The sequence below is a fragment of the Salvelinus fontinalis genome, chromosome 17 (genome assembly GCF_029448725.1).
Source record: "Salvelinus fontinalis isolate EN_2023a chromosome 17, ASM2944872v1, whole genome shotgun sequence".
NCBI classification, from domain to species: Eukaryota; Metazoa; Chordata; class Actinopteri; order Salmoniformes; family Salmonidae; genus Salvelinus; species Salvelinus fontinalis.
Genome location: NC_074681.1, coordinates 26,281,545 through 26,307,273, shown reverse-complemented (window position 1 = coordinate 26,307,273; position 25,729 = coordinate 26,281,545). Strand labels below are relative to the sequence as shown.

Here is a 25,729-nt window from a genome sequence, read left to right as displayed (position 1 = left end):
TGGATAGAAAGGTCACACTTTTGACATGGGGACCTGATCAACTCAGAGCATTTAATTAAGTGCTCTTTATATATTCAGCAGCCATGGGAGTATATTCACACAGGCAAAGTTGAATCATTTTTATACCTAGGATGTTATCCTATTATTGATATATGGAATGAGGGATTTTGAGTCTTGGCAAGTAAACTGCACCGCTCAGCATAATCCATTTTGCCTTCAGTTCGTATAAGCATGGCAGTTCAGTTCGTATAAGCATGGCAGTTCAGTTCGTATAAGCATGGCAGTGCAAGGCGCAGGAAAACGTCAATTGCATCTGTGTGGTAATGTGCCACCCTTTATATAACTATTTGTCTCATCCCTCCTCCCCTCTCCTCTATCTGCAACTACCTCAATATTAAAAGCTATAACCAGGAAAAAATAAGCCCATCAATTCTCATCCTGTGTCACTTTATACAGGCACGCGCACAGATCGGGCTCTACCTGTGCAGAACACAGCACTTTTTCCCTTCCTGTCTCTGAAGTGTCCTTTTGTTGCTGTTGTTCTGAACCCACTAACTGCAAGTTGTTGTACATATGTGTGTTAAATATATGACATTTAATTAGCCAATAAGATGTGGCCATCTATTGCTTTTATGTAACGTAATGATGAAAGTCATAACTGCTCAACAAGTCTTAAACATTATTAAACAAATGTTGCACCTGCCCCCCAAAAGATCTTTGCACGGCCCTGACTTCATATATACATTGTGTTGCTAAGTAATTTAATTTAAAATGCCCTTCACATTCCACTATAGTAGCCAGTTGTTAAAATTCAAAGCATGAGCCGTCCTTTTACTTTTTAGAAATTGCTGGTTAAACCTTTCAAATAATTACTCCCATTTTTATCTTAGATTTACATCAACTTTGAGAGAATTTCATTCCATTATGGCAGATATCTGGACCTTTTTAGAGCTAGACTTAGTCATCAGTGACACTGAGGTTGTTCAACATTACTCAGATGCCAAACAGTGTCTTCTCTCTCAGGTTAGTCTTAAAGGTGAAATGTTTGTAGTTTGACCTAATGTAAATTCGTTTTTCCTCATTTTTGGAGGTGTACAGATTGAATGAGTCGGTTGATCCTCTTCAATAAACACTTGAAAGTCAAGATCATGCGATTTGATAAACGTACTTTAAATATACTTTTTTTTGCTTATTTTTCATTCTTATTTGAGAAATCCTACAGTTGATTGTGTGGCTTGAGGGTGGTGAGTGTGATATGATTTATTTGACTGCAGTTGGCAGGCTGTAGGCCTACAGCACAATGGCACATGAAAGGAACTGGGCACTCTACTCTAGTTGGAAATCATTGCCCTGAGTTGACTAGTCTATTTATGGAGTAAGTAGCAATCGAAAACGTAGTAATATGCAAATGAGTTGTGCATTAGCAGATAACATCCGCATGTTGTTGTTGTTGTTGTTGTTGTGATGTATAAGTATGCTGTGGCAGTCTGCTCTTCTCCATTCAATGCAATACTGTGTGGTGAGCACATGGCCATTGCAACATCCAATGTTTGTCCCTAAAACAGAATACCTTGGACATAAATATCAGTTCAGTTTGCATGCTGTGTTGAAGTACAGGTTGCCACTCATCACGTCGTCTGAATCTATGTCACATGTTTATGTCACCTAAATAACCAAGCTTTTGGTTGGCCTGTATATCGTGATGACCAATAAGACACATGTATTTGACTAATTACTATAATCATGGCCTTCTCCCTTCCCCCCTCACACAAAGAGACACCATCACACCCTCACCAACTAACTGAACACAATCCAGTGGGCTTTGGTCTACATAGATCACAGTCAGGGACCATCGCCTGAGCCAACATGGTCTAAATAAAACCTATTTTGTGGGGTAATAGCATGGTGTCTTTGACCATAGTAATGAACTGTGAAATCTATGCAAATTCCCTTCATACTGTAATGTTATTTTCATAGATTTGAGTGTCTATATGCATATTCACTGTATATTTATAATTGAGTCATTGTATTGCTAAGAAACACTAATATTTTTGGTTTCCAATCAAGTGGTACATCCCTCATCAATAGTGAACATGTACACACACATATATACACAAACACACAAGGCTTGATATTGGTTATGTTAAGTTATGGTCTTATGTAGGCTATATAACCATTTTCCAGTTGCTATTGTTGTACAATGTCCTGAAATGCCACTCCTCCGCTGTGCCCCTTACTCAGCAGAATCTCCGTGACAAATGTGGTGGGTTGGCTCCAGCTACATCTCACCTATAAAAACACTGCTAATCCAATATATCCTACGTCACTTTTCCATAAATACCCCCTGACATTGATCAAGATGTTCTTGAGTTTCCGTGCTCAGTTTGTTTCCCCTCCGAGACTTTTGTCAGAGGAAATCTAACCTTCAGTCCTTACATCCTTTGCATTGAGATGGTATTGGGGGGGGGGGGGGGGGGGGTTAAAGCATGTTGTTTGTCTTGCTGCTTTTTGTCTTGTTGTTTATCAGATTTATAAACTGTGAGCTCTTTGCTGTATGACAAGTATACTCCAGGGGAAGTAGGCTCTGTATGTCAGCCATTTTGTTATTGGCTCAGAATAGATATTTTATATACTGTAGGATTCATTTTTGCTGGCTGTGTACTGGCATACATTTTACGGGCATACTTTCATCTCAATTAATTATTTCAGTAAATTACATTTTGCCTTTGGCAGTTATGATCACAATATTGCTACTGGACTTGAGGTGAAGTTGGTTTGAGGTGAATGTGGAACTGTAATACTGTTTGACTGATAGATTTACTGTTATTTGCACATCATTTTTACATGAAATTTTACAAGTGGTGTTTCTCTTTTATGTCATAACCATAACACTTGTGATACAGTCATTATTTTGATGAAGATTCCCCTCTAACAGCTGTGTTAAGCCACAGTTCTCTGCCTTCCACACGTCTTCATTTCCTCTTCGATGTCGCTGTAAATCCAAACTCCTGTCGCAGATTATAGCTGGAACAAATCCCTGTGTTCTGCGAGATTGAACCTCTACAAACTGGGAGCCTTTGTTTTAAGTTTAGCAGCAACCCAAGAGCTAAACGTAACTGAGTGGGAGGAAGGCACTGGCCAGGGCTTAATGAGGGAAATCCAGATCTTTCAATTAATCTGCTTAACCCTCAGTAGCCAGATGTTCCCAAGGACTGCACCATGCCGGTCCAGGTCACACATGCATGCAGCCTGGTGGGGACAGAGAGAAACACAGCTGAGGCAGCTCAGCCAGCGTACTAGCCCCATTGTCCAGCGGTCCCACCTCTCACGTACTGTATTGGATATCTCCGCCACTCATAACCATAGAGCATCATGCTCAGATTGAGCCATGATCAATCATCACACTCAGGGTTATGTTTTGAGGGATTTCTGTGTATGAATAAAGGGCTTTATTGTCAAAGCATATTATAATTAAAATGTGGATTAGCAGGGTATAATACTCAAAGCTCTTAGACTGGGTCTCCCGAATGGATTCCCTTGTTGGATCTTAAAATCGCCAAAGGGCATTTTCTAAATACAGAACATACCTATATCTGCAATACCAGTCAAAAGTTTGGACACACCTACTCATTCAAGAGTTTTTCTTTATTTTTACTATTTTCTACATTGTAGAATAATAGTGAAGACATCAAAACTATGAAATAACACATATGGAATCATTTAGTAACCAAAAAAGTGTTAAAAATAAAAAAATATTTTAGATTCTTCAAAGTAGCCACCCTTTGCCTTGATGACAACTTTGCCCACTCTTGGCATTCTCTCAACCAGCTTCACCTGGAATGCTTTTTCAACAGTCTTGAAGGAGTTCCCACATATGCTGAGCACTTTTTGGCTGCTTTTCCTTTTCCAACTCATCCCAAACCAGCTCAATTGGGTTGAGGTCGGGTGATTGTGGAGGCCAGGTCTTCTGATGCAGCACTCCATCGCTCTCCTTCTTGGTCAAATAGCCCTTACACAGCCTGGAAGAGTGTTGGGTCATTTTCCTGTTGAAAAATAAATGATAGTCCTACTAAGTGCAAATCAGATGGGATGGTGTATCGCTGCAAAATGCTGTGGAGCCATTCTGGTTAAGTGTGCCTTGAATTCTAAATAAATCAGACAGTGTCACCAGCAAAGTATTCCCACACCATCACACCTCCTCCATGCTTCACGGTGGGAACCACATATACAGATATAATCCGTTCACTCTGCGTCTCACAAAGACACAGCGGTTGGAACCAAAAATCTCAAATTTGGACTCATCAGACTGCACAGGAAGAAACGTTCAAAGTTCTTGACATTTTCCTCATTGACTGACCATCATGTCTTAAAGTAAGGATGGACTGTCATTTCTCTTTGCTTATTTGAGCTGTTCTTGCCATAATATGGACTTTGTGTTTTACCAAATAGGTCTATCGTCTGTATACTACCCCTACCTTGTCCCAACACAAATGATTGGCTCATACGCTTTAAGGAAAGAAATTCCACATATTAACTTTTAACAAAGCACACCTGTTAATTGAAATGCATTCCAGGTGACTACCTCATGAAGCTGGTTGAGAGAATGCCAATAGTGTGCAAAGCTGTCGAGGCAAAGGATGTTTAACACTTTTTCGCTTACTACATGATTCCATATGTGTTATTTCATAGTGTTGATGTCTTCACTATTATTCTACAATGTAAAAAAGAGTAAAAATAAATAAACACCATGGATTGAGTAGGCGTGTTCAAACTTTTGACTGGTACTGTATTTGATGTCAAATTCAAATAACTTTTTTGTCCCAGAGGGAACTTATTTTTTTTTATCTGTAGTTTTATATGAAAATATATGTGATCTATATGGAAAATAATCAATTGTTATTGCTGTGAAAAATATATTTCCTGTAGACTACAGATGAATCCTGAAATATTCTACAATAACTGTTGTAGATACCCATAGCGATCTTTGTCTTGAGAAAGTAATGAAGGTGACATACTGTACATTGTCTATTGATTCACCTTATTATTTCCTTTTTACATATTCAATAAAAATACAACAAATGTGCCTCAATGGTAATTCCTCCACTCCACTGAGAGCTCCATGGCCAAAGAGAAAGCTCTGTCATTTGCATTTATTTAATTAATGAGAGCTTTGACAGACTGTGCTCTTTTAGTGGGTAAAGATTGTCTGTCAGGACTGTTGGGGGATAAAACCACCCAGAATGTTTTGCAGGAGAAGAACAATACGGGTGTTTTATGACTATTACACAGCGTATCAAAGAAGACTCTTACACCTTAGCCATGAAGGTGCATTCTTGTGGCTGAGTGTCTGATGATCCTTTGGCGATCCCTCCCTGTGTGTACACGCATGCCCTGTCCTGGAATGATCTCAAGACGTAGGCTAGCTATTTCTCTGTATCCAGATCACTGTTCATGTAATTAAGTTTGTGCAGATCTAAAGATAAGGTCAGGAATAAGCTAATCCTGCTCATTCCACCCCCACACCCTCACCAGTGATGTCTGTCTGCCTGGACTATATCTAAATGCACCACACGCGCACAAGGCCCATGAGTGAATTACTCTGTATTAAGTGCTTGGGTAGTATATCACATAGCAATGTGAGGGTAGAATCTATAGAGCGTTTGCTGAACAAGGCACAGTGGTCTCAATGAATGGTGTAAATGCCATGTGGTGTTATAGACAAGACAAAGACACATGGTGGTGGCCCACTAGTGTGGTTTTCACAGAAAAGTTGTGTAAGTGTATAATGTTGAATACTGACTTTAGTGTCCTGCCTGTGAAATAGTCCAACTTTTCAGCATAGTCTTTGCCATTGTGTTGTTTCTTCATGTACAGAGTGTCATAGACGTCAATAATTTCCCTGTGAAATTTCTACGTGAAGCAGCATGAATTTAGATTAGACCAAAGTGGAAAGATGCAAAGGTCAAACCATTTGGCAACTATTTCACCACTTTGATCCAAAGTGTTGTACTTGCACTTTGATCCACCTGATGGGTGATAGTTCAGGTCACACCATCACAGCCAATAGGCATAATGCTGGATGACCATTGACTTGACCTCAGCAACCATGACTGTAGCCTAATGGGTTGTTCATCCTGACATGCCCGAGACAATCCCTGCGTCACGCGATTCCTACAGCCAAGGCTTTTCAGAGGCTTTGTCTTATCCCTCCCTACACTTAGAATAAAAGGTGCTATATAGAACTGTACCCTTTCCTGCAGTCAAATGACCAAATCTCCATCTAGTGGCCTCATGGGTGGAATGTTATTAACCCTTGGATGCGTATGGTCACATATTTGTGTCTTCACAACTCTATTCCTCAATTTGACCATTTATTGTAAAAGATAAATGCAAACATCATCCAAGCATCATACAGAACACATCCACAGCCAAACTCATTCCATAAACCAATCTAAATAACAGGTTGCGTTGACAAAAAAACAAAACATAAGTTAGCGACCTAACAGTTAGACTTGTTAACAATGTACCACATATCTGGTGAGCACAAGGGAGAAATGTAATATTGTTTAGAAAAGAGACACGTATCAGCGAAGCTAACAGCAGCTAAATTCTTTATGATGGCAGCCATGTTTGACAAGAGAAAACTCCCTAATCCCAGAATGCCATTCACTATAAGATGCAAATAAACTAAGTTAAAGTCAAAGATGGCTTCACCCATTGCCCGAAATATATGAACTTAGTTTGGCCACTTTTTGAACGGTCATCCAACTCAGAATTCCAACGCGGGAACTCTGGCCTCTTTCTAGTGCTCTGACATTCCGACCTGAAGATCACTGACGTCATGATTTGACCTCATATTTTTCAGAGTTCGCAGTTGTCTTGAAAGCACCATAAGTCAGTCAATTGAACCATCTCTTCACCTTGTTGTGTTATAACATCTTTGGTCTGACAGGTGTGTTGTATGATGTCAAAAACATGGTGCTACACATAGCTATGTTTCTGGTAGCCTCAGACAATAACATTGACGTACAGAATACGCTGACTCGGTGAGCGAGTTTATAAGTGTCACGTTCCTGACCTATTTATGTTAGTTTTTGTGTGTTAGTTGGTCAGGACGTGAGGTTGGGTGGGCATTCTATGTTATCTGTTTCTATGTTGGTTTTGGTTTGCCTGGTATGGCTCTTGATTAGAGGCAGGTGGTTTGCGTTTGCCTCTAATTAAGAGTCATATTTAGGTAGGGCATTCTCACTGTTTGTTTGTGGGTGATTGTCTCCTGTGTCCGTATGTTATGTTCGTACCACATAGGACTGTAGCGTTTGTTTGTTTCGTTTTCGTTTCGATGTCGTCTGTTACCTGTACGTAAGTTTATGTTTAGTTATGTAAGTTTATGTTCAGGTCTCGTCAACGTCGTTTTGTTATTTTGTAGTTTTGCAAGTGTTTGTTTCGTTTCGTGTTGCCATCTTTATCGTTGTTTAATAAAGATGGCTTATTTCCCTGAAGCTGCGTTTTGGTCTGAGGATCCTTCTCTCCTCACCTCGTCCGAGGATGAGGAGAGCGTCACCCGTTACAGAATCACCCACCAAGCTAAGACCAAGCGGCAAAGGGAAACTAAACGGAGTAAGGGACAGGAGAGAAAGGATTTCTGGACATGGGAGCAAATAATGAATGGAGAAGGTCCCTGGGCTAAGGCAGGAGAAAATCGCCATCCCAAAGCTGAGCTGGAGGCACGGAGGAGAGCAGAGGCTACCGAGGAGAGGAACCGGAGCTATGAGGGAACGCGTCTGGCACGGAAGCCAAAAAAGCCCGTGAGTAATTCCCAAAAATTTCTTGGGGGGGGGCTAGGAGATAGTGGGCCAAGGGCAGGTAGGAGACCTGCGCCCACTTCCCAGGCTTACCGTGGAGAGCGGGAGTACGGGCAGGCGCCGTGTTACGCAGTAGAGCGCACGGTGTCTCCTGTACGAGTGCATAGCCCAGTGCGGGTTATTCCACCTCCCCGCACTGGTAGGGCTAGATTGGGTATTGAGCCAGGTGTCATGAGGCCGGCTCAACGCGTCTGGTCTCCAGTGCGTCTCCTCGGGCCGGCATACATGGCACCTGCCTTAAGCATGGTTTCCCCGGTTCGCCTACATAGCCCGGTGCGGGTTATTCCACCTCCCCGCACTGGTCGGGCAACCGGGGGTATTCAACCAGGTAAGGTTGGGCAAGCTCAATGCTCAAGAGTGCCAGTACGCCTCCACGGTCCGGTATTTCCGGCACCACCTCCCCGCCCCAGCCTAGTACCTACAGTGTATACACTACGCACTAGGCTACCAGTGCGTATCCTGAGCCCTGTTCCTCCTCCACGCACTCTCCCTGTAGTGCGTGTATCTAGCCCGGTGCCTCCAGTTCCGGCCCCACGCACTAAGCTACCTGTGCGTCTCCAGAGCCCTGAACCCACTGTATCTTCTCCCCCTACTAATCCTGATGTGCTTGTCCTCAGCCCGGTGTCACCAGTGCCGGTACCACGCATCAGGGATAGAGTAGGCTTTGAGAATACAGTGTGCCCTGTCCCTGCTCCCCGCACTAGTAGGAAGGTGCTTGTCATTAGCACGGTGCCTCCAGTTCCGGCACCACGCACCAGGTCTACAGTGCGCCATATCCGGCCAGAGCCATCCGTCTCCCCAGCGCCATCTGAGCCATCCGTCTCCCCAGCGCCATCTGAGCCATCCGTCTCCCCAGCGCCATCTGAGCCATCCGTCTCCCCAGCGCCATCTGAGCCATCCGTCTCCCCAGCGCCATCTGAGCCATCCGTCTCCCCAGCGCCGTCTGAGCCATCCGTCTCCCCAGCGCCGTCTGAGCCATCCGTCTCCCCAGCGCCGTCTGAGCCATCCGTCTGCCAGGAGCCTGCAAAGCCGCCCGTCTGCCATGAGCCTGCAAAGCCGCCCGTCTGCCATGAGCCTACAGAGCCGTCAGCCAGACAGGAGCCGCTAGAGCCGTCAGCCAGACAGGAGCCGCTAGAGCCGTCAGCCAGACAGGATCTGCCAGAGCCGCCAACCAGACAGGATCTGCCAGAGCCGCCAACCAGACAGGATCTGCCAGAGCCGCCAACCAGACAGGATCTGCCAGAGCCGCCAACCCGACAGGATCTGCCAGAGCCGCCAACCAGACAGGATCTGCCTGAGCCGCCAACCAGACAGGATCTGCCAGAGCCGCCAACCAGACAGGATCTGCCAGAGCCGCCAGCGAGCCATGAGCAGCCAGAGCCGCCAGCGAGCCATGAGCAGCCAGAGCCGTCAGAGCGCCATGAGCAGCCAGAGCCGTCAGAGCGCCATGAGCGTCGAGAGCCGTCAGCCTGCCATGAGCGTCGAGAGCCGTCAGCCTGCCATGAGCGTCGAGAGCCGTCAGCCTGCCATGAGCGTCGAGAGCCGTCAGCCTGCCATGAGCGTCGAGAGCCGTCAGCCTGCCATGAGCGTCGAGAGCCGTCAGCCAGCCATGAGCATCGAGAGTCGTCAGTCAGCCATGAGCTGCCCTTCAGCCTGAAAAGGCTAGATACCCAGAACTGCCCATCAGTCCAGAGCTGTCTCTCTGTCCGGAGCTGCCTTTCAGTCCGGAGTTGCCCCTCTATCCTGATCTCCCTCTCTATCTTTATCTACTTCTATATTCTTATCTATCCCTCTGTCTTGATTTATCTCTCTGTCCCGGTGTTGTCCTTATTAGATATGTTGTTAAGGGAATTTTGTGGGGGTCAAAAGAGGGTGGACATTCTTGGAGGGAGGAAGTTAGGATGGATTATGGTGGGGTGGGAACCGCGCCCGGAGCCTGAGCCACCACCGTGGTTAGATGCCCACCCAGACCCTCCCCTAGACTTTGTGCTGGTGCGTCCGGAGTTTGCACCTTGTGGGGGGGGTACTGTCACGTTCCTGACCTATTTATGTTAGTTTTTGTGTGTTAGTTGGTCAGGACGTGAGGTTGGGTGGGCATTCTATGTTATCTGTTTCTATGTTGGTTTTGGTTTGCCTGGTATGGCTCTTGATTAGAGGCAGGTGGTTTGCGTTTGCCTCTAATTAAGAGTCATATTTAGGTAGGGCATTCTCACTGTTTGTTTGTGGGTGATTGTCTCCTGTGTCCGTATGTTATGTTCGTACCACATAGGACTGTAGCGTTTGTTTGTTTCGTTTTCGTTTCGATGTCGTCTGTTACCTGTACGTAAGTTTATGTTTAGTTATGTAAGTTTATGTTCAGGTCTCGTCAACGTCGTTTTGTTATTTTGTAGTTTTGCAAGTGTTTGTTTCGTTTCGTGTTGCCATCTTTATCGTTGTTTAATAAAGATGGCTTATTTCCCTGAAGCTGCGTTTTGGTCTGAGGATCCTTCTCTCCTCACCTCGTCCGAGGATGAGGAGAGCGTCACCCGTTACAATAAGGAAGTGTATAGGAGATGTTGTATCCACTGTTACTATTAAAACCTTCCCTAACCAAAAACTGTGGATTGATGGCAGCATTCGCGCAAAACTGAAAGCACTTACCACCACATTTAATCATGGCAGGGCGACTGGAAACATGCCCAAATACAAACAGTGTAGTTATTCCCTCCGTAAGGCAATCAAACAAGCAAAGCGTCAGTATAGAGACAAAGTGGAGTCGCAATTCAATGGCTCAAACACGAGACATATGTGGCAGGGTCTACAGACAATCATGGATTACAAAAAGAAAACCAGCCCCGTTGCGGACACTGACGTCTTGCTCCCAGACAAATTAAACAACTTCTTTGCGCGCTTTGAGGACATTACAATAACACCGACACGGCCCACTGCCAGAGACTGTGGGCTCTCCTTCTCTGTGGCCGATGTGAGTAAAACATTTCAACGTGTTAACCCTCGTAAGGCTGCCGGCCCAGACGGCATCGCTTGCCACGTCCTCAGAGCATGCGCAGACCAGCTGGCTAGTGTGTTTACTGACATATTCAATCAATCCCTAAAAAAAAATAAAAAAAAATAAAAATCTATACCTATCCCAGTCTGCTGTCCCCACATGCTTCAAGATGGCCACCATTGTTTCTGTTCCCAAGAAAGCTAAGGTAATTGACGTAAATGACTATCGCCCTGTAGCACTCACTTCTGTCATCGTGAAGTGCTTTGAGAGACTAGTCAAGGATCATATCACCTCCACCCTACCTGTCACCCTAGACCCACTACCAATTTGCTTACCACCCCAATAGGTCCACAGACGATGCACCCTGTGCAACTGTTTCCTGGACTTCCTGACGGGCCACCCACCAGGTGGTGAAGGTAGGAAACAACATCTCCACTCCGCTGATCCTCAACACTGGGGCCCTACAAGGGTGCGTTCTCAGCCCTCTCCTGTACTCCCTGTTCACCAATGACTACGTGGCCATGCACGCTTCCAACTCAATCATCAAGTTTGCAAACGACACTCCAGTGGTAGGCTTGATTACCAACAACGACGAGACGGCCTACAGGGAGGAGGTTAGGGCTCTCGGAGTGTGGTGTCAGGAAAATAACCGCTCACTCAATGTCAGCAAAACAAAAGAGATGATTGTAGACTTCAGGAAACAGCAACGGGAGCTGTTGCACCCTATCCAAATCGACGGGACAGCAGTGGAAAATGTGGAAAGTTTTAAGTTCCTCTGTACATATCTCCGACAAACTGAAATGGTCCATGCACACAAACAGTGTGGTGAAGAAGGTGCAACAGCGCCTCTTTTTTGTTTTGAGGGCGTTACCCGGAAGACGGTCAATGTTATTTCAACAGCCAAGACAGTATGTAGCACCAACACTTTCTATGAATACCTTTTTTAAGTGAATAAGGTGCAACAGTGCCTCTTCAATCTCAGGAGGCTATAAAATGTTGGCTTGTCACCGAAAACCCTCACTAACTTTTACAGGTGCACAATTGAGAGCATCCTGTTGGTCTGTATCACCGCCTGGTACGGCAACTGCACTGCCCACAACCGCAGGGCTCTCCAGAGGGTGGTGCGGTTTGTACAACGCATCATCGGGGGCAAACTACCTGCCCTCCAGGACACCTACAACACCTGATGTCACAGGAAGGCAAAAAAGATCATCAAGGACAATAACCACCGAGCCACTACCAGTTCACCCCGCTTCCATCCAGAAGGTGAGGTCAGTACAGGTGCATCAAAGCTGGGACAGAGAGATTGAAAAACAGCTTCTATCTCAAGGCCATCAGATTGTTAAACAGCCATCATTAACACAGAGAGGCTGCTGTCTACATACAGACTCAAATCATTGGCCACTTTAAAAAATGGATCACTAGTCACTTTAAATAATGGCACTTCAATAATGTTTACATAGCTTGCATTACTCATCTTATATGTATATACTGTATACTGTATACTTTACTATCTATTCTTTACTATCTTTTGCAACTTACCTGCTCTATCACTGCTCATCTATATACAATGCCTGCTGGAGGTCATTTTTCAGGGCTCTGGCAGTGCACCTCCTTGCACAAAGGCGGAGGTAGCGGTCCTGCTGCTGGGTTGTTGCCCTCCTACGGCCTCCTCCACGTCTCCTTATGTACTGGCCTGTCTCCTGGTAGCGCCTCCATGCTCTGGACACTACGCTAACAGACACAGCAAACCTTTTTGCCACAGCTCACATTGATGTGCCATCCTGGATGAACTGCACTACCTGAGCCACTTGTGTGGGTTGTAGACTCCGTCTCATGCTACCACTAGAGTGAGAGCACCGCCAGCATTCAAAAATGACCAAAACATCAGCCAGGAAGCATAGGAACTGAGAAGTGGTCTGTGGTCACCACCTGCAGAATCACTCCTTTTTTGGGGGTGTCTTGCTAATTGCCTATAATTTCCACCTTTTGTCTATTCCATTTGCACAACAGCATGTGACATTTATTGTCAATCAGTGTTGCTTCCTAAGTGGACAGTTTGATTTCACAGAAGTGTGATTGACTTGGAGTTACATTGTGTTGTTTAAGTGTTCCCTTTATTTTTTTGAGCAGTGTATTTTATACTTATATATTCTCATTCCATTCCTTTACTATATTGTGTGTATTAGGATTTGTTGTGGAATTGTTAGATATTACCCTTTTAGATACTGCTGCACTGTCAGATCTAGAAGCATAAGCATTTCGCTACACTCGGAATAACATCTGCTAACCATGTGTATGTGACCAATAAAATTTGAATTGATTTGAGCTGGCAAATAGCTTAGCAGTAGCTCATCATAATCAGTACAACTTTCATAAAGGTATTTTACACACAGCATTACAATCTATGCAAGAATTTGAAATATTGTACATGCTCTGTCACCAGTACTTGAAAACATGAATAAAACAGTAAATACATTATGCTCCATACATACATGTGGTATGCTGCAGTAGAAACGACAAAACAATTTACAGAAAATAACGCACTTACTTTGATAGGAACGCACACGCATGTCCAAAGTTATTATTTGTGAGGAAAATAAGAATGGAGGCAATGCGGGCACCAGTCAGAAAATGTGCCAGGGGGAAAAAGTTTGTGTAAGGCCTGTTCTGACTAGAGATGTGCAAATGTCTGCATACTTGATCTCGGGAAACACGAGAGAAGTACTTGGGCACTCTTTAAAGAGAGAAGTTTGTCCGGCTCAGTAAAGCCTCAAACATAAATTGTCCGCAACAGGGGCATGGGTGACTCCTCATTAATTCTTATGTGAATTAACGAGGAGGCTGAACACACCTCAATTCAAACTGTTGTTGCAAAATAAAACTTGTTACCAAATTGAAACAGCCTATAGATAATTAGCCTTGGATTGAGGGCAGCGCGGGTTAACTGTCCTGTTGCTTAACAATCACATTTTGAAACAGTGAGTGGATTCTGACATCACCTGCATTAAAAAAAAAACTCTGCGTGGGCTTCTTGATTTTGTCCGTCCGCACCAGATGCGATCAGGACACACAGGTTGATTTTGTCCGTCCACACCAGATGCGATCAGGACACGCAGGTTGATTTTGTCCATCCACACCAGATGTGATCAGGATACACAGGTTGATTTTGTCCGTCCACACCAGATGCGATCAGGACACGCAGGTTGATTTTGTCCGTCCACACCAGATGCCATCAGGACACGCAGGTTGATTTTGTCCGTCCACACCAGATGCGATCAGGACACGCAGGTTGATTTTGTCTGTCCACACCAGATGCGGTCAGGACACGCAGGTTGATTTTGTCCGTCCACACCAGATGCAATCAGGACACGCAGGTTGATTTTGTCTGTCCACACCAGATGCGATCAGGACACGCAGGTTGATTTTGTCCGTCCACACCAGATGCGATCAGGACACGCAGGTGGATTTTGTCTGTCCACACCAGATGCGATCAGGACACGCAGGTTGATTTTGTCCATCCACACCAGATGCGATCAGGACACGCAGGATGATTTTGTCCATCCACACCAGTTGCGATCAGGACACGCAGGTTGATTTTGTCCGTCCACACCAGATGCGATCAGGACACGCAGGTTGAAATAGCAAAAATAACTCTGAGCCAAGTGATTCTTTTGGGGACAGGTCGAAACACATATGAAACATTCATGGACATTTAGCTCTACTCCGACAATTAATCCACAATTAAATCTAATAATCTCTCCTAGTTCATTCTTCTTCTGTGGATTTTATATGGCGTTGGCAACCAACTTTAAGATGCATTTCTGCAACCAACTGGACTGGAGTGTGGACCTCCTTCATCTTTCAATCACCCACGTGGGTATATGCTCCTAAAAACCAATGAGGAGATGGGAGAGGCAGGACTTCCAGCGCATGAAGCATCTAAAATAGAATCAAGTTCTATTATAGCGCTTAGCTATGCAGATGCTCGCGAGCAGTTAGGTTGAAATTATTGAATAACGTGTATGTGTACATTTATTTTTCAATGCTCGCACATCCAACACTGTCGGTGTGGTGAGCTTGTTAGAGATATTTGGAATTCATTTGTCATAAATTCGTAATTAATACACTTTTTTTTATAAACGCTGAAAATTAAATGTTTCTATGTCAAACAGTTTTGTTATTTTTCAGTCTTCTGTGATGTATATAAAGTGTAATATTGGGATGCAAACTCAAAATTGAATACATTTCAACTCTATATCTGACATGTTACAGGTGCAGTCTTTTTTTTTTAACCCAGAACCATGTGTGTGAGGTGTATACTTTAGTTTCAAAGTAGATGTGTTTAAGACTACCAAGAAACACTCTGTGACCCTGATTTAGCCGACTGCAGTAAAATTTAAGGGTTATTTGCCTGTCCCCATAGGAGAACCCCTTGAAGAACCCTTTTTGGTTTCAGGTTTTGATTGCAGGGTTCCATTTAGAACCGTTTCTACAGAGGGTTCTACATGGAACCCAAAAGGGTTCTACCTGGAACCAAAAAGGGTTCTCCTATGGGGACAGCCGAAGAACCCTTATGGAAACCTTTTTTCTAAGAGTGTACCTCTGCATCACATAATGACAGACTCTCTACGTCTCTCTCCGTAAAGCTCTATAAGCAAGCCACCTTTCTTTAATATGTTCTCAGTTGAACATTTGTATATTTTTTTTAAGTTTTGAAATGTTCTTGCATCTGATATCTTTCCAATGATTTGGGTTATTTGGGATTTAATTATGTAGTAACATAGTTGTTACATAGTTCTGGCATATGAACTTTTTCCACCTTATTAATATTAAAACCAAGTACAATTATCATTGATACTAATTGTAGGTAGCTACTCATTGTGTTGAAATATACATTATTTTCATTAAGTAAATAACAGGTAAACACCTGGAAGTACAGTAGGCCAACCCATTTCTACTTACCACATCATTTCGTAGTAAGAATCTGTCAAATACCATCTAAAACAGCACTGTAAAATAAAAATAAACATTACCAATACTTGTATGGATTATGGTACTTTATAAGTGGAACCAACATATATATTATGTTTTATTTATTTTTTGCCTCGTCTTGGCAGGAGGCTTTCTCAGAAGTAGCTGGTAGCAGATGCAGGCGGTTGTCAGCAACTCACGTGGCAACGACAGACTGTCACAGCTATGGCCACTCTCCACTGTAAATCACCTTATGTGCTCTCCTGGACATTTTTGATTATTATTATAATTTTTGTATAACTATATGTAGATGCAAGTATAATAAGTCAATATAACCCCCAACCCCCTGTCCTCCAGAGGACCATAAGTATAGGAGCTTCTGCATGTGCTTGCGTTGTCTTGTCTCTGTGAGGAGGACATTTCAGGATAATTATAATAGGATTTGGTGGCTATCTATAGTAAGGATAGAGAGAGGTTAGAAATGGTTACTCATTCTTTCCTCAACAGGAAGAATCAACCAATAATCTGAAACTTCTTCTTCAGTCAACATTGTAATTCTAAACACCCCCATGGAAACTTTCATTGAAAAATGCCAGCCAGACAGTATATTGTGTATAGAAAGCTGATTGTGTATAATAATTTATTAATGAAACTCATTGTGATCCATACAGTATGGTTGTATGGCTATGGGCTATGAGTAGAGACTCAAAGTTAGCATGTATTAGCCTATACATATAATATTTATGTTTCAAATAACAAAGAATACATGACAGTTAATAAAGTCTATAATTGCATTTGCTTCATGGGATGAGGGAAACCCTTCCAGAAAGGGATTTCTCTGTGTAACCATCTCTCACAAGGCCAAGAATTCCATCATTAGCTCTCAATAGCCAGTCAATAGCTCTCCCCCCAAATTCTTTCTGTGCTAAATACTACATTATGGCCTGGCCTGTTTGGGATATACCAATATACACTACTATACAAAACATTAAGAACATTAAGCTCTTTCCATGACATAGACTGACCAGGTGAATCCAGGTGAAAGCTATGATCCCTTATTGATGGCTCTTGTTAAATCCACTTCAATCAGTGTAGATGAAGGGGAGGAGACAGGTTAAAAATACATTTTTAAGCCTTGAGACAATTGAGACATGGATTGTGTATGAGTGCCATTCAGAGGGTGAATGGGCAAGACAAAATATTGCCTTTGAACAGGGTATGGTAGTAGATGCCAGGCCCAGGTGCACCGGTTTGTGTCAAGAACTGCAATGCTGCTGGGTTTTTCACGCTCAACAGTTTCCCGTGTGCATCAACAATGGTCCACCACCCAAAGGACATTCAGCCAACTTGACACAACTGTGGGAAGCATTCGAGTCAACATGGGCCAGCATCCCTGTGGAATTCCTTTGACACCTTGAGGGAAAAGGGGGGGGGGGGGGTGTTCTGCTAGGAAATGTTACTGCTAACTCCTAACTGCATTATCTGCAATGAGGGATCTGTCTTTTTACGTCATTACTTCTCCCATTCAAACACCTGTGCATCTTTTAGATGAGTTGAAATTAAATTGGCAACTGTCTGTGTGACTGAATCTTTAACAGACAATACTGTATTTAGGGTTGCTAAGCTCCGGTAATTTACCAAAGTTACTGGAATCTTCAATAATTTTGGTAATTAACAGAAAATCTATGGCAATCTATCGTAATTTGGTAATTTATACTTGAATAACTTTTAAAAATATGTATTCATATATAGTATTAAAAATATGTCTGTGTCCATGAGTTTCTAGTAGATATACCATATGGTTTAAGAGAAAATTGCATCTAATCAATAATGGTATTAATTTCTATTAACTCTGCAACTATTGACTTTTCTTCTCAACTGCCACCAGTTTGACACCAAAACATTGAGAACAAATACAAATTGACATTGTGAAATATATACAGTGCCAATGTGAAAGTAGTCACACTCTTGACTTTTTCCACATTTTGTTGTGTTACAGCCTGAATTTAATATGGATGAAATTAAGATTTTGTGTCACTGATCTACACACAATACTCCATAATGTCAAAGTAGAATGTTGTTTGTAGAACAAGAATTAATAAAACATTAAAAGCTGAAATGTCTTGAATCAATAAGTATTCAACCCCTATGTTATGTCATGCCTAAATACATTCAGGAGTAAAAATGTGCTACCCCATATCTTTACCCCACACATACAATTATCTGTAAGGTCTCTCAATCGAGTAGTGAATTTCAAGCAGAGATTGAACCACAAAGACCAGGAAGGTTTTTCAATGCCTTGCAAAGAAGGGCAGCGATTGGTAGATGTGTAAAAATAAAAAAGCAGACACAATGTCCCTTTGAACATGGTGAAGTTATTCATTTGCATTTGGATGGTGTATCAAAACACCCAGTCACTCCACAATACTAACCTAAATGAAAAGAAGGAAACCTCTACAGAATACAAATACTCCAAAACATGCATGCTGTTTGCACGAAGGCACTTAAGTATTACTGCACAAAATATGTTCTGAATACAAAAGCGTTATGTTTGGGCCAAATCCAACACAACATATCAGTACCACTCTTCATATTTCAAGCATGCTGGTGGCTGCATCATGTTATGGGTATGCTTGTCATCGGCAAGGACTATGGAGTTTTTGGGGGGGATACAAATAAACTGAATACAGCTATAAGCACAGGCACAATTCTAGAGGAGAACCTGCTTCAGTCGGCTTTAAAACAGACACTGGGAGACGAATTCACCTTTCAGCAGGACAATAACCTAAAACACAGAGCCAAATCTACACTGGAGTTGATTACCAAGAAAACATTGAATGCTCCTGAATGGCCTAGTTACAGTTTTGACTTAAATCGGCTGAAGATCTATGGCAAGACTTGAAAATGGATGAATAGTAATGGTCAACAACCAATGACCTTGAAAAAAGTTTTACCACAAGAATAATGGGCAAATATTGTGCAATCCAGGTGTGCAAACTCTTAGAGACTTACCCAAAAAGACTCACAGCTGAAATCGCCGCCAAAGGTGTTTTTACAAAGTATTGACTCAGGGATGTGAATACATATGCAAATTTGATATTTCTGTACTTCATTTTCAATAAATAAAACAAATCATTAAGAAGTACTGTGTGTAGATGGTTGAGAAAAAAAAATATTGAATCAATTTTGAATTCAGGCTGTAAATGTGTAATAAGTCAAGGGTTATAAAAACTTTCTGAAGGCACTGTAAAAGTGTGTTAAAAGGATATTTCATGCTGAAACCCTGGTATTCACTAATTTGATGGCTTATATTTAGGATAATGTTTCAGAGCTTTGACATTCCATTTTTTATTTAATTTAATATCGTCTTATTTAATTATTTCATATATTTTACATTTGATAAATCCCCAGAGGGCTAGAGATAATTATAGACACCTGTGATAATCTGAAATACCCAAAAGGGCCACTAGATGTCTTGTCATAGATTACATAAAATCCTTGAAAGATACCAACATTCTGGTAGTTTACTGGTACACTTTGAAAGTTTCGAGTAATATCCCCTCCTTTTGCAACCCTAACTATACTTTCATGCCATAGTTTTTTGTTGTTTCTGTCTGCTAATCACAATTGACTTTTTTTCTACAGAGGCGTTGGAGATGCAGATCTATTTCGGTGTCGGAGTCCTTTGTAACCTGAGGTTAATTCTCCTCTAAAGCCGTGATTAAGAGAGTGTTTCAGGGAGGTAAAGCCCATGTGATGACAGTGTCACAGGCCTTGGGAACCAAAGCCAAGGGGGAGGGAAGGAGGGAGGGAGGCTGGACCGACCAGGTATAGCTAAGAGGGATATAATAAGCGTCTATTTGCACAGGGCACTAAACCTGTGCCCTTGTCTTGATGACAAAGTGAACATACACACAACTCACAGGTTTGACCTTTGTTAACCTTTGGTATGTGCTTATGTTAGTGATTATTTAATCTGAGCAAGATGGCCGTTGACAAAGACTTCTTAGAACCGTGACACAATAAAGGGCAGACAAAAATCTATATACTGTTAATTAGCGTTAACTGACGTGGTGATTTGTTTGTTTCCTCCATCAGTCAGATATCCCTGATTTAAGTGTTTCTTGGGGTAAGGAAAGAGTGGCCAATGTGCTGCAGAGAGTTGACAGGATATCTACTTTAAGCATTGATTATCAATCCATAAGCGAGCCTCTGCTACCGGCCACATTTAGCTGGATGGGAGGAAATATTGCCTTCTGCTCTGTCATCTGTGCCTTACACAACCATTTCTGGTATTGCTCACATCATCATACCCATTGGGTTATACAGTATATACAAGTTTAAGTTGCAGCTCCATCTAATCAAAGGATGTTGTGTAATAAATAAGAAAAATTAGGTCGCTATACTGTCGCTAAGTAACGTACCAGTAATATCATAGTAAAACTAAAAATGACTTTATAGTTAGATGGATGCACTAACAAATCTCTCCCTCGAAGTCAGGGCACCTTACGAGGCTGCTCTGCCTCTGTCAGACCAATATGACCACCCCACTGTAGGGTTAAGGGGTTGCATGGGGAGAACAATCCTAGACCCTGTGAAGACAGTGATAGCTGAGGTGTGGTAGTTGATTTACTTGTAGAAAATCACTAGACCTTAAGCAAAGTCAGCAGTCAACTTACTGGTTGATTTTTAGCTGCTTATACCTGCTCTTATTGATCCTCCTGGCAAAGCTAAATGTGAAAAATTATCGATGTCACTCACTATCTGTTCACTTGAAGGCATAATGAAGGTTTTCCAGGTACCTCAGTAAGGAAGGCTTAGTTCTGAGAAACAAGTTAACTAGAATAGTAACCAGTATGTTCTTTTAGGCTTGCAAGATGATGTCAGGTGGAAATAATGCATTTGTATATATGTTGATACCAAATCAAGTCTTCAGAGATTTAGAGACAGGAAATCTCGAATCAGTTTGATTCATGGTCCTTGAAATTTCGCAATGATTTGTTTTCAATGAATGGAGGATATTTTCTTTCATCAAGAGAACACATTGAAACATGAAAGAACCACTTGCAAAATGCTTAAGTTATTTGTTTACTTAATCAAAACTGTTAACCTCAGACAAATATGACATCACTTTGTGGATTGTTTATGTATGTAGAAGACATGATTTTATTGTTATTGTAGCTTCACCTCCCAAAGTTGGAAATCCTTTATATCAAGCAATGCTAATGTGACATGCTGATATGAACCTTGTTTATTTCAAATTCCTATTCCAGATGTTAACATTAATCTCTTCTATGTTCAGTGGACCTTTTGTGTACCCCCTTGTTTAGTGGATGAAACACAAGAGATGATGAAATCAATCCAACCACATACTATGGCATTTTCTAGTCGCATGACACATACATGTGCACCACAAGTACACACGTAAAATGAGTTGTTTCAACTCTCTCATCATGACTAATATTAAATTGTTTCTTTGTCTTTCAGTTCCTGGCCTTTGTCTCCGTATTCTTCATCGTTCTATCAACAATCTCATTATCACTCAATACCTTGCCGGAGCTACAAGTCGTTGATGAGTTTGGACAGTTCAATGACAATCCCAGCCTAGCGCATGTTGAAGCTGTGTGCATCGCCTGGTTCACCATGGAGTACCTCCTCCGCTTCCTCTCTTCTCCTGACAAGTGGCAGTTCAGCAAAGGCCCACTGAACGTCATTGATTTACTAGCTATCCTGCCCTACTATGTAACTCTCTTCCTGACCGAATCCAACAAGAGTGTTCTGCAGTTCCAGAATGTCAGACGAGTGGTCCAGATATTTCGTATCATGAGAATCTTAAGAATTCTAAAACTGGCCAGACATTCCACTGGACTGCAGTCCCTTGGGTTCACCCTTCGGCGCAGTTACAATGAATTGGGTCTGTTGATATTGTTTCTGGCTATGGGTATTATGATCTTCTCCAGCCTGGTATTCTTTGCCGAAAAAGATGAAGATGCCACAAAATTCACTAGTATTCCTGCTTCATTCTGGTGGGCTACCATTACCATGACAACTGTAGGTTATGGGGACATATATCCACAAACTCTTCTTGGTAAAATAGTCGGCGGGCTCTGCTGTATTGCAGGTGTATTGGTCATTGCATTGCCCATCCCCATCATTGTGAATAACTTCTCAGAGTTTTACAGGGAGCAGAAGAGACAGGAGAAAGCCATCAAGAGGAGAGAGGCCTTGGAGCGGGCCAAGAGGAATGGCAGTATTGTTTCTATGAATCTGAAGGATGCGTTTGCTCGCAGTATGGAGCTGACGGATGTTATGGTGGAGAAAGGTGACGAGAAACGGCCGATGGATAACCATCTCTCGCCTAGTAGGTGGAGCACTAGGCACGGCAACTCTGAGGTTAGTCCAAAATCCCAGGCGAGGTATAAAGAGGTTGCTCAACTGGGATCTCCAGATAGGGTCAATCCACCAAGAACCAGCCCACAGCACCTGAACGCCCAGATATTGGAGGAGATGTACAACAAGATGACGACCACTGCCAACATTGGCTCTGGAGCTCCATATGAACAAGGACAGAAGCTTGAGGAAGTAATGGAAATGAAGGTAGTGTCTTCCGGACTAAAGCCCCCCCCACTCAAGGAACGAGCCATGGGTGACCTCAGGAGCCCATCCAGTGTGGACAGCTTCGCCAGCTGCACTACGGAGTTCAGTGTGGCAGAGAGCAGTTCCCTCCTCCCCAACGTAGCAGGACGGAGGGCTCCTCCTCCCCTCGACCTTAGCCAGATCACCTCTGTGGAACCAAAAACCACAGGCAAAGTTCAGCCGGCCACCATCATCAAGGAGGGTCTTTATGAGTTTGTCTCAAGCAATCCAGAGGGGGCGTCACAGGGGGAGGATAATCAAAGCTTTGACATGAGCATCGAAAGCATCCGCAGTTCTCTCAGAGGCAACAACCCACAGAAGACAAAATCTCTCAAAGTCAATTTCAATGAATCTCAGGGAGAGGTGCCATTAACACCTCCCAGCACTAAGTCCCCTCAGTCTCTCAGTGCAACTCTGTCTCCACCAGGATACCAGCCCTCCCCACCCCCAGGCCAGGGCCCGGTGACCAGCCCATGGTCTCCAGGACAGTCAGGCCAAGGAGAGGATGGAGCCCAGGGCTTAGAGGGAGAAGGTCCACCTTCCATTTTAAGCCACAGCGGGAATCACATGGACAGGGCCACCGTCTTCAGCCCTTTGTCACCTAAATCCCTCAACTGCACTACTCAGGAAGTGGCCGGCAACGGGGAAAGAGAGACAGGCAACAGCCAAAAGGAAAACCACATAGTTCTGGATGGAAGTCTATCTCCACCTTGTGAAACAAGCATGTGACTAGTATAGGTGGAAGGTCAAGGAAAGAGGAAACAGACGCTCTGTTTGTGTATGAAGAAGAAAAAGAAGCACACTAATGTAGTGAATAATAAGTTGTCTGCATGGCTTGACAAGTATTATTTTTGATAACATCACTGTTTCTGAAGACCTATGAGAACTGCTGTTTGCTGCAGATGTGGAACTTATAACAGTGGATTTTACTATAAGGCTCCAATGTGAGCAAAAAAACAACCTAGTATGAATGAGGACATTTATGAACAAATTGTACATTATGGTCCAGGACTTTTTACGTAGAAAGTTATCCATTGCAGGTTTCTTTGTTTTAGCTTGCTAGTGTGTTGGGACAAGGACGTCATCTGAAGAGAGAAATGAGGAAAGGCTTTGGGATTTTTATATAAGGGCTCATCATTTGTGGAACAGTATCAATGTCATATCATATTCTGTTACTTGATATGACTTGCATTCATTTGCTAAGTTTAATTTACTTCTCATGTTATTGTGTCTGTTTAGATTTTGCATTGTTCTCAATCAAGTCAACCAAGAGATATACTGTATATGGAACAAGCAACAGTCTCTTAGTTCAGGGAAGCAAAAATAAAGTGCAGCATATTATATAGCAATTCTATATGGAAATAGACCAATAAGACAGTTTTAATAATAGCCTATACATGACTATCTATGATTGCTTTCTAATACTTTCTATTCTACTATTTTATATTCTGTTCGTGAATGAGCTTACGTCCCTAATTTCTGTGTTTAGCTCTGTTGTTGTGCAACCCTTCATCCTCAAGGCAACCTCAAGGATTTACACTATGGCACAAGTGATTAGATAATGACAACCATTATACTTAAGGGAAGAAAGTATCATACAGAAGCACTTCATTCACTTAGATACAGATCATATCAACTGAATGGTTTTTCAAGTTCTTCACTAAAATGGTCATGCATTATTGCTGAGTACCAGATCCATTCTGATCAAAGGAAATCTGTTGTTACATTCCACACTGTATTTATTTTGTTATAATGCTGCCTTAGAGAAGTGCAGAAAATGTGTTGGGTATGTATGTATGCTAGTTGGAACAAATACTGTTTATGTGATGTTTGATGTGTCAAGTTGAATTTATATTGTATGGGGATGATTGCTAGGTCCAATACAGTACAGTACTCAGGTAGAAAGTATAACACTGCCCTCTACAGACGGAGGATTTTAAGGCACTAATCCAAGAATTCATGCATATCTCTAGTTGGAATTCCTCTTAATATTGAACAAAGTAACATCTTTATTGATTCATTGTGCATTTTAAGTTTTGCATGGCTGACCTACTCAGTAAATGGTAGACATCTCAACTGTTGCAGCTTTTTAAAAATTATGCTGACAAGTCTGAACTGAATCAGGAGGGTTACTGCGGACAATCGAAATACTACAGTGTATTAACTATATCAACTACTGTGCTTATATTATATTTAAAGTAGATTATGCTACCATATTATGTTTTGTTGGTTCACTCGTATGATTGATTCTATTTTTCTAAGATAAAATAGATCAGGATTGTAATATGTCCTGGTACATTTTTGAATTGTGTGCCTTTTCATAAATAGACATTTATGAGAAGGCGAAAAACCTACATAATTTGGCTGGTTCATAGAGATCTATAAATAATGTATTTCTAGTAGGGATACATATGAGGGGATGATAAGCAAATCGCTATTGTACCAAGTTCTCGGGTTTTGTACAACTTGAAAGCTTTGTCATATCATGGCTTACTTCCTCCTTTCAAAGTACCATTTGCTGTCAGTAATGTACAGTACAATACAGTACGGTGCAGTAGGCTTATGTTAGATCATAATTGAGATGTCAGGGAAAACAGGAAAAGTTACTGCACTGACACACCCTGGTATGACACCACCTCTTATCCACCAAGTCGTCTGTAAAATAATTTGGATTTTGGTTGTAATTATCTTACATTCTTTTGTACAGTTAGTTTGATCATACTCACATCCTCAAATCCATACTTACAACCACAATATACTGTAGGTAACTCTAGGGTCAATTCCTCAGTTATTTTTCTTCTGCCTGCTTTTTTTGATGTTCCCTCCATCCCAATATACTTTGGTTGTTTTAACGGTATGTGACCATAGTCATCTTTAATTGTTAGTCAACATAACTTGATAGTGAATGAATAGTAACTTATTGTTTTACAATAAGTTTATTACCATATGCAAGACAAATAAAATTTGTTCATGTGACCCTTTGTAATGTGTCTGCTTGCAGAGTGGTCCTCAAGATTCTCTCTTTACATGTCATGGACATTTTCAATAATAAGGTGAATAAACTAGACATATACAGTATGAGAGGACAGAAAACATTTTTTTGTGGGGGAAATGTGTTACATTCCCTATTGGATGATACTGTGTAGTAGGCTCTATCTAGGAACTGTACAACCAAGTTCATCATGGGGAGCGCTCAATTCAGTGATAATCAATCAACCACTGGCTGTTATCAAATTCACTTCAATAAAACAGCAATGAACCAAGGATATGT

The 25,729-nt window shown here is 42.2% G+C and overlaps 1 protein-coding gene across 1 annotated transcript in view; it reads left to right on the top strand.

The window, feature by feature from the left end:
* The window catches only part of LOC129814061 (potassium voltage-gated channel subfamily B member 2-like), a 29,299-nt gene extending 3,892 nt beyond the window's left edge, over positions 1-25,407 (top strand). Inside the window, exon 2 of the mRNA XM_055866834.1 lies at positions 21,310-25,407. Within this exon, the coding sequence (XP_055722809.1) occupies positions 21,310-23,187 (1,878 nt within the window). The 3' untranslated portion in view covers positions 23,188-25,407. The remainder of the gene's footprint in view (positions 1-21,309) is intronic.
* Positions 25,408-25,729: the final 322 nt, after the last annotated feature.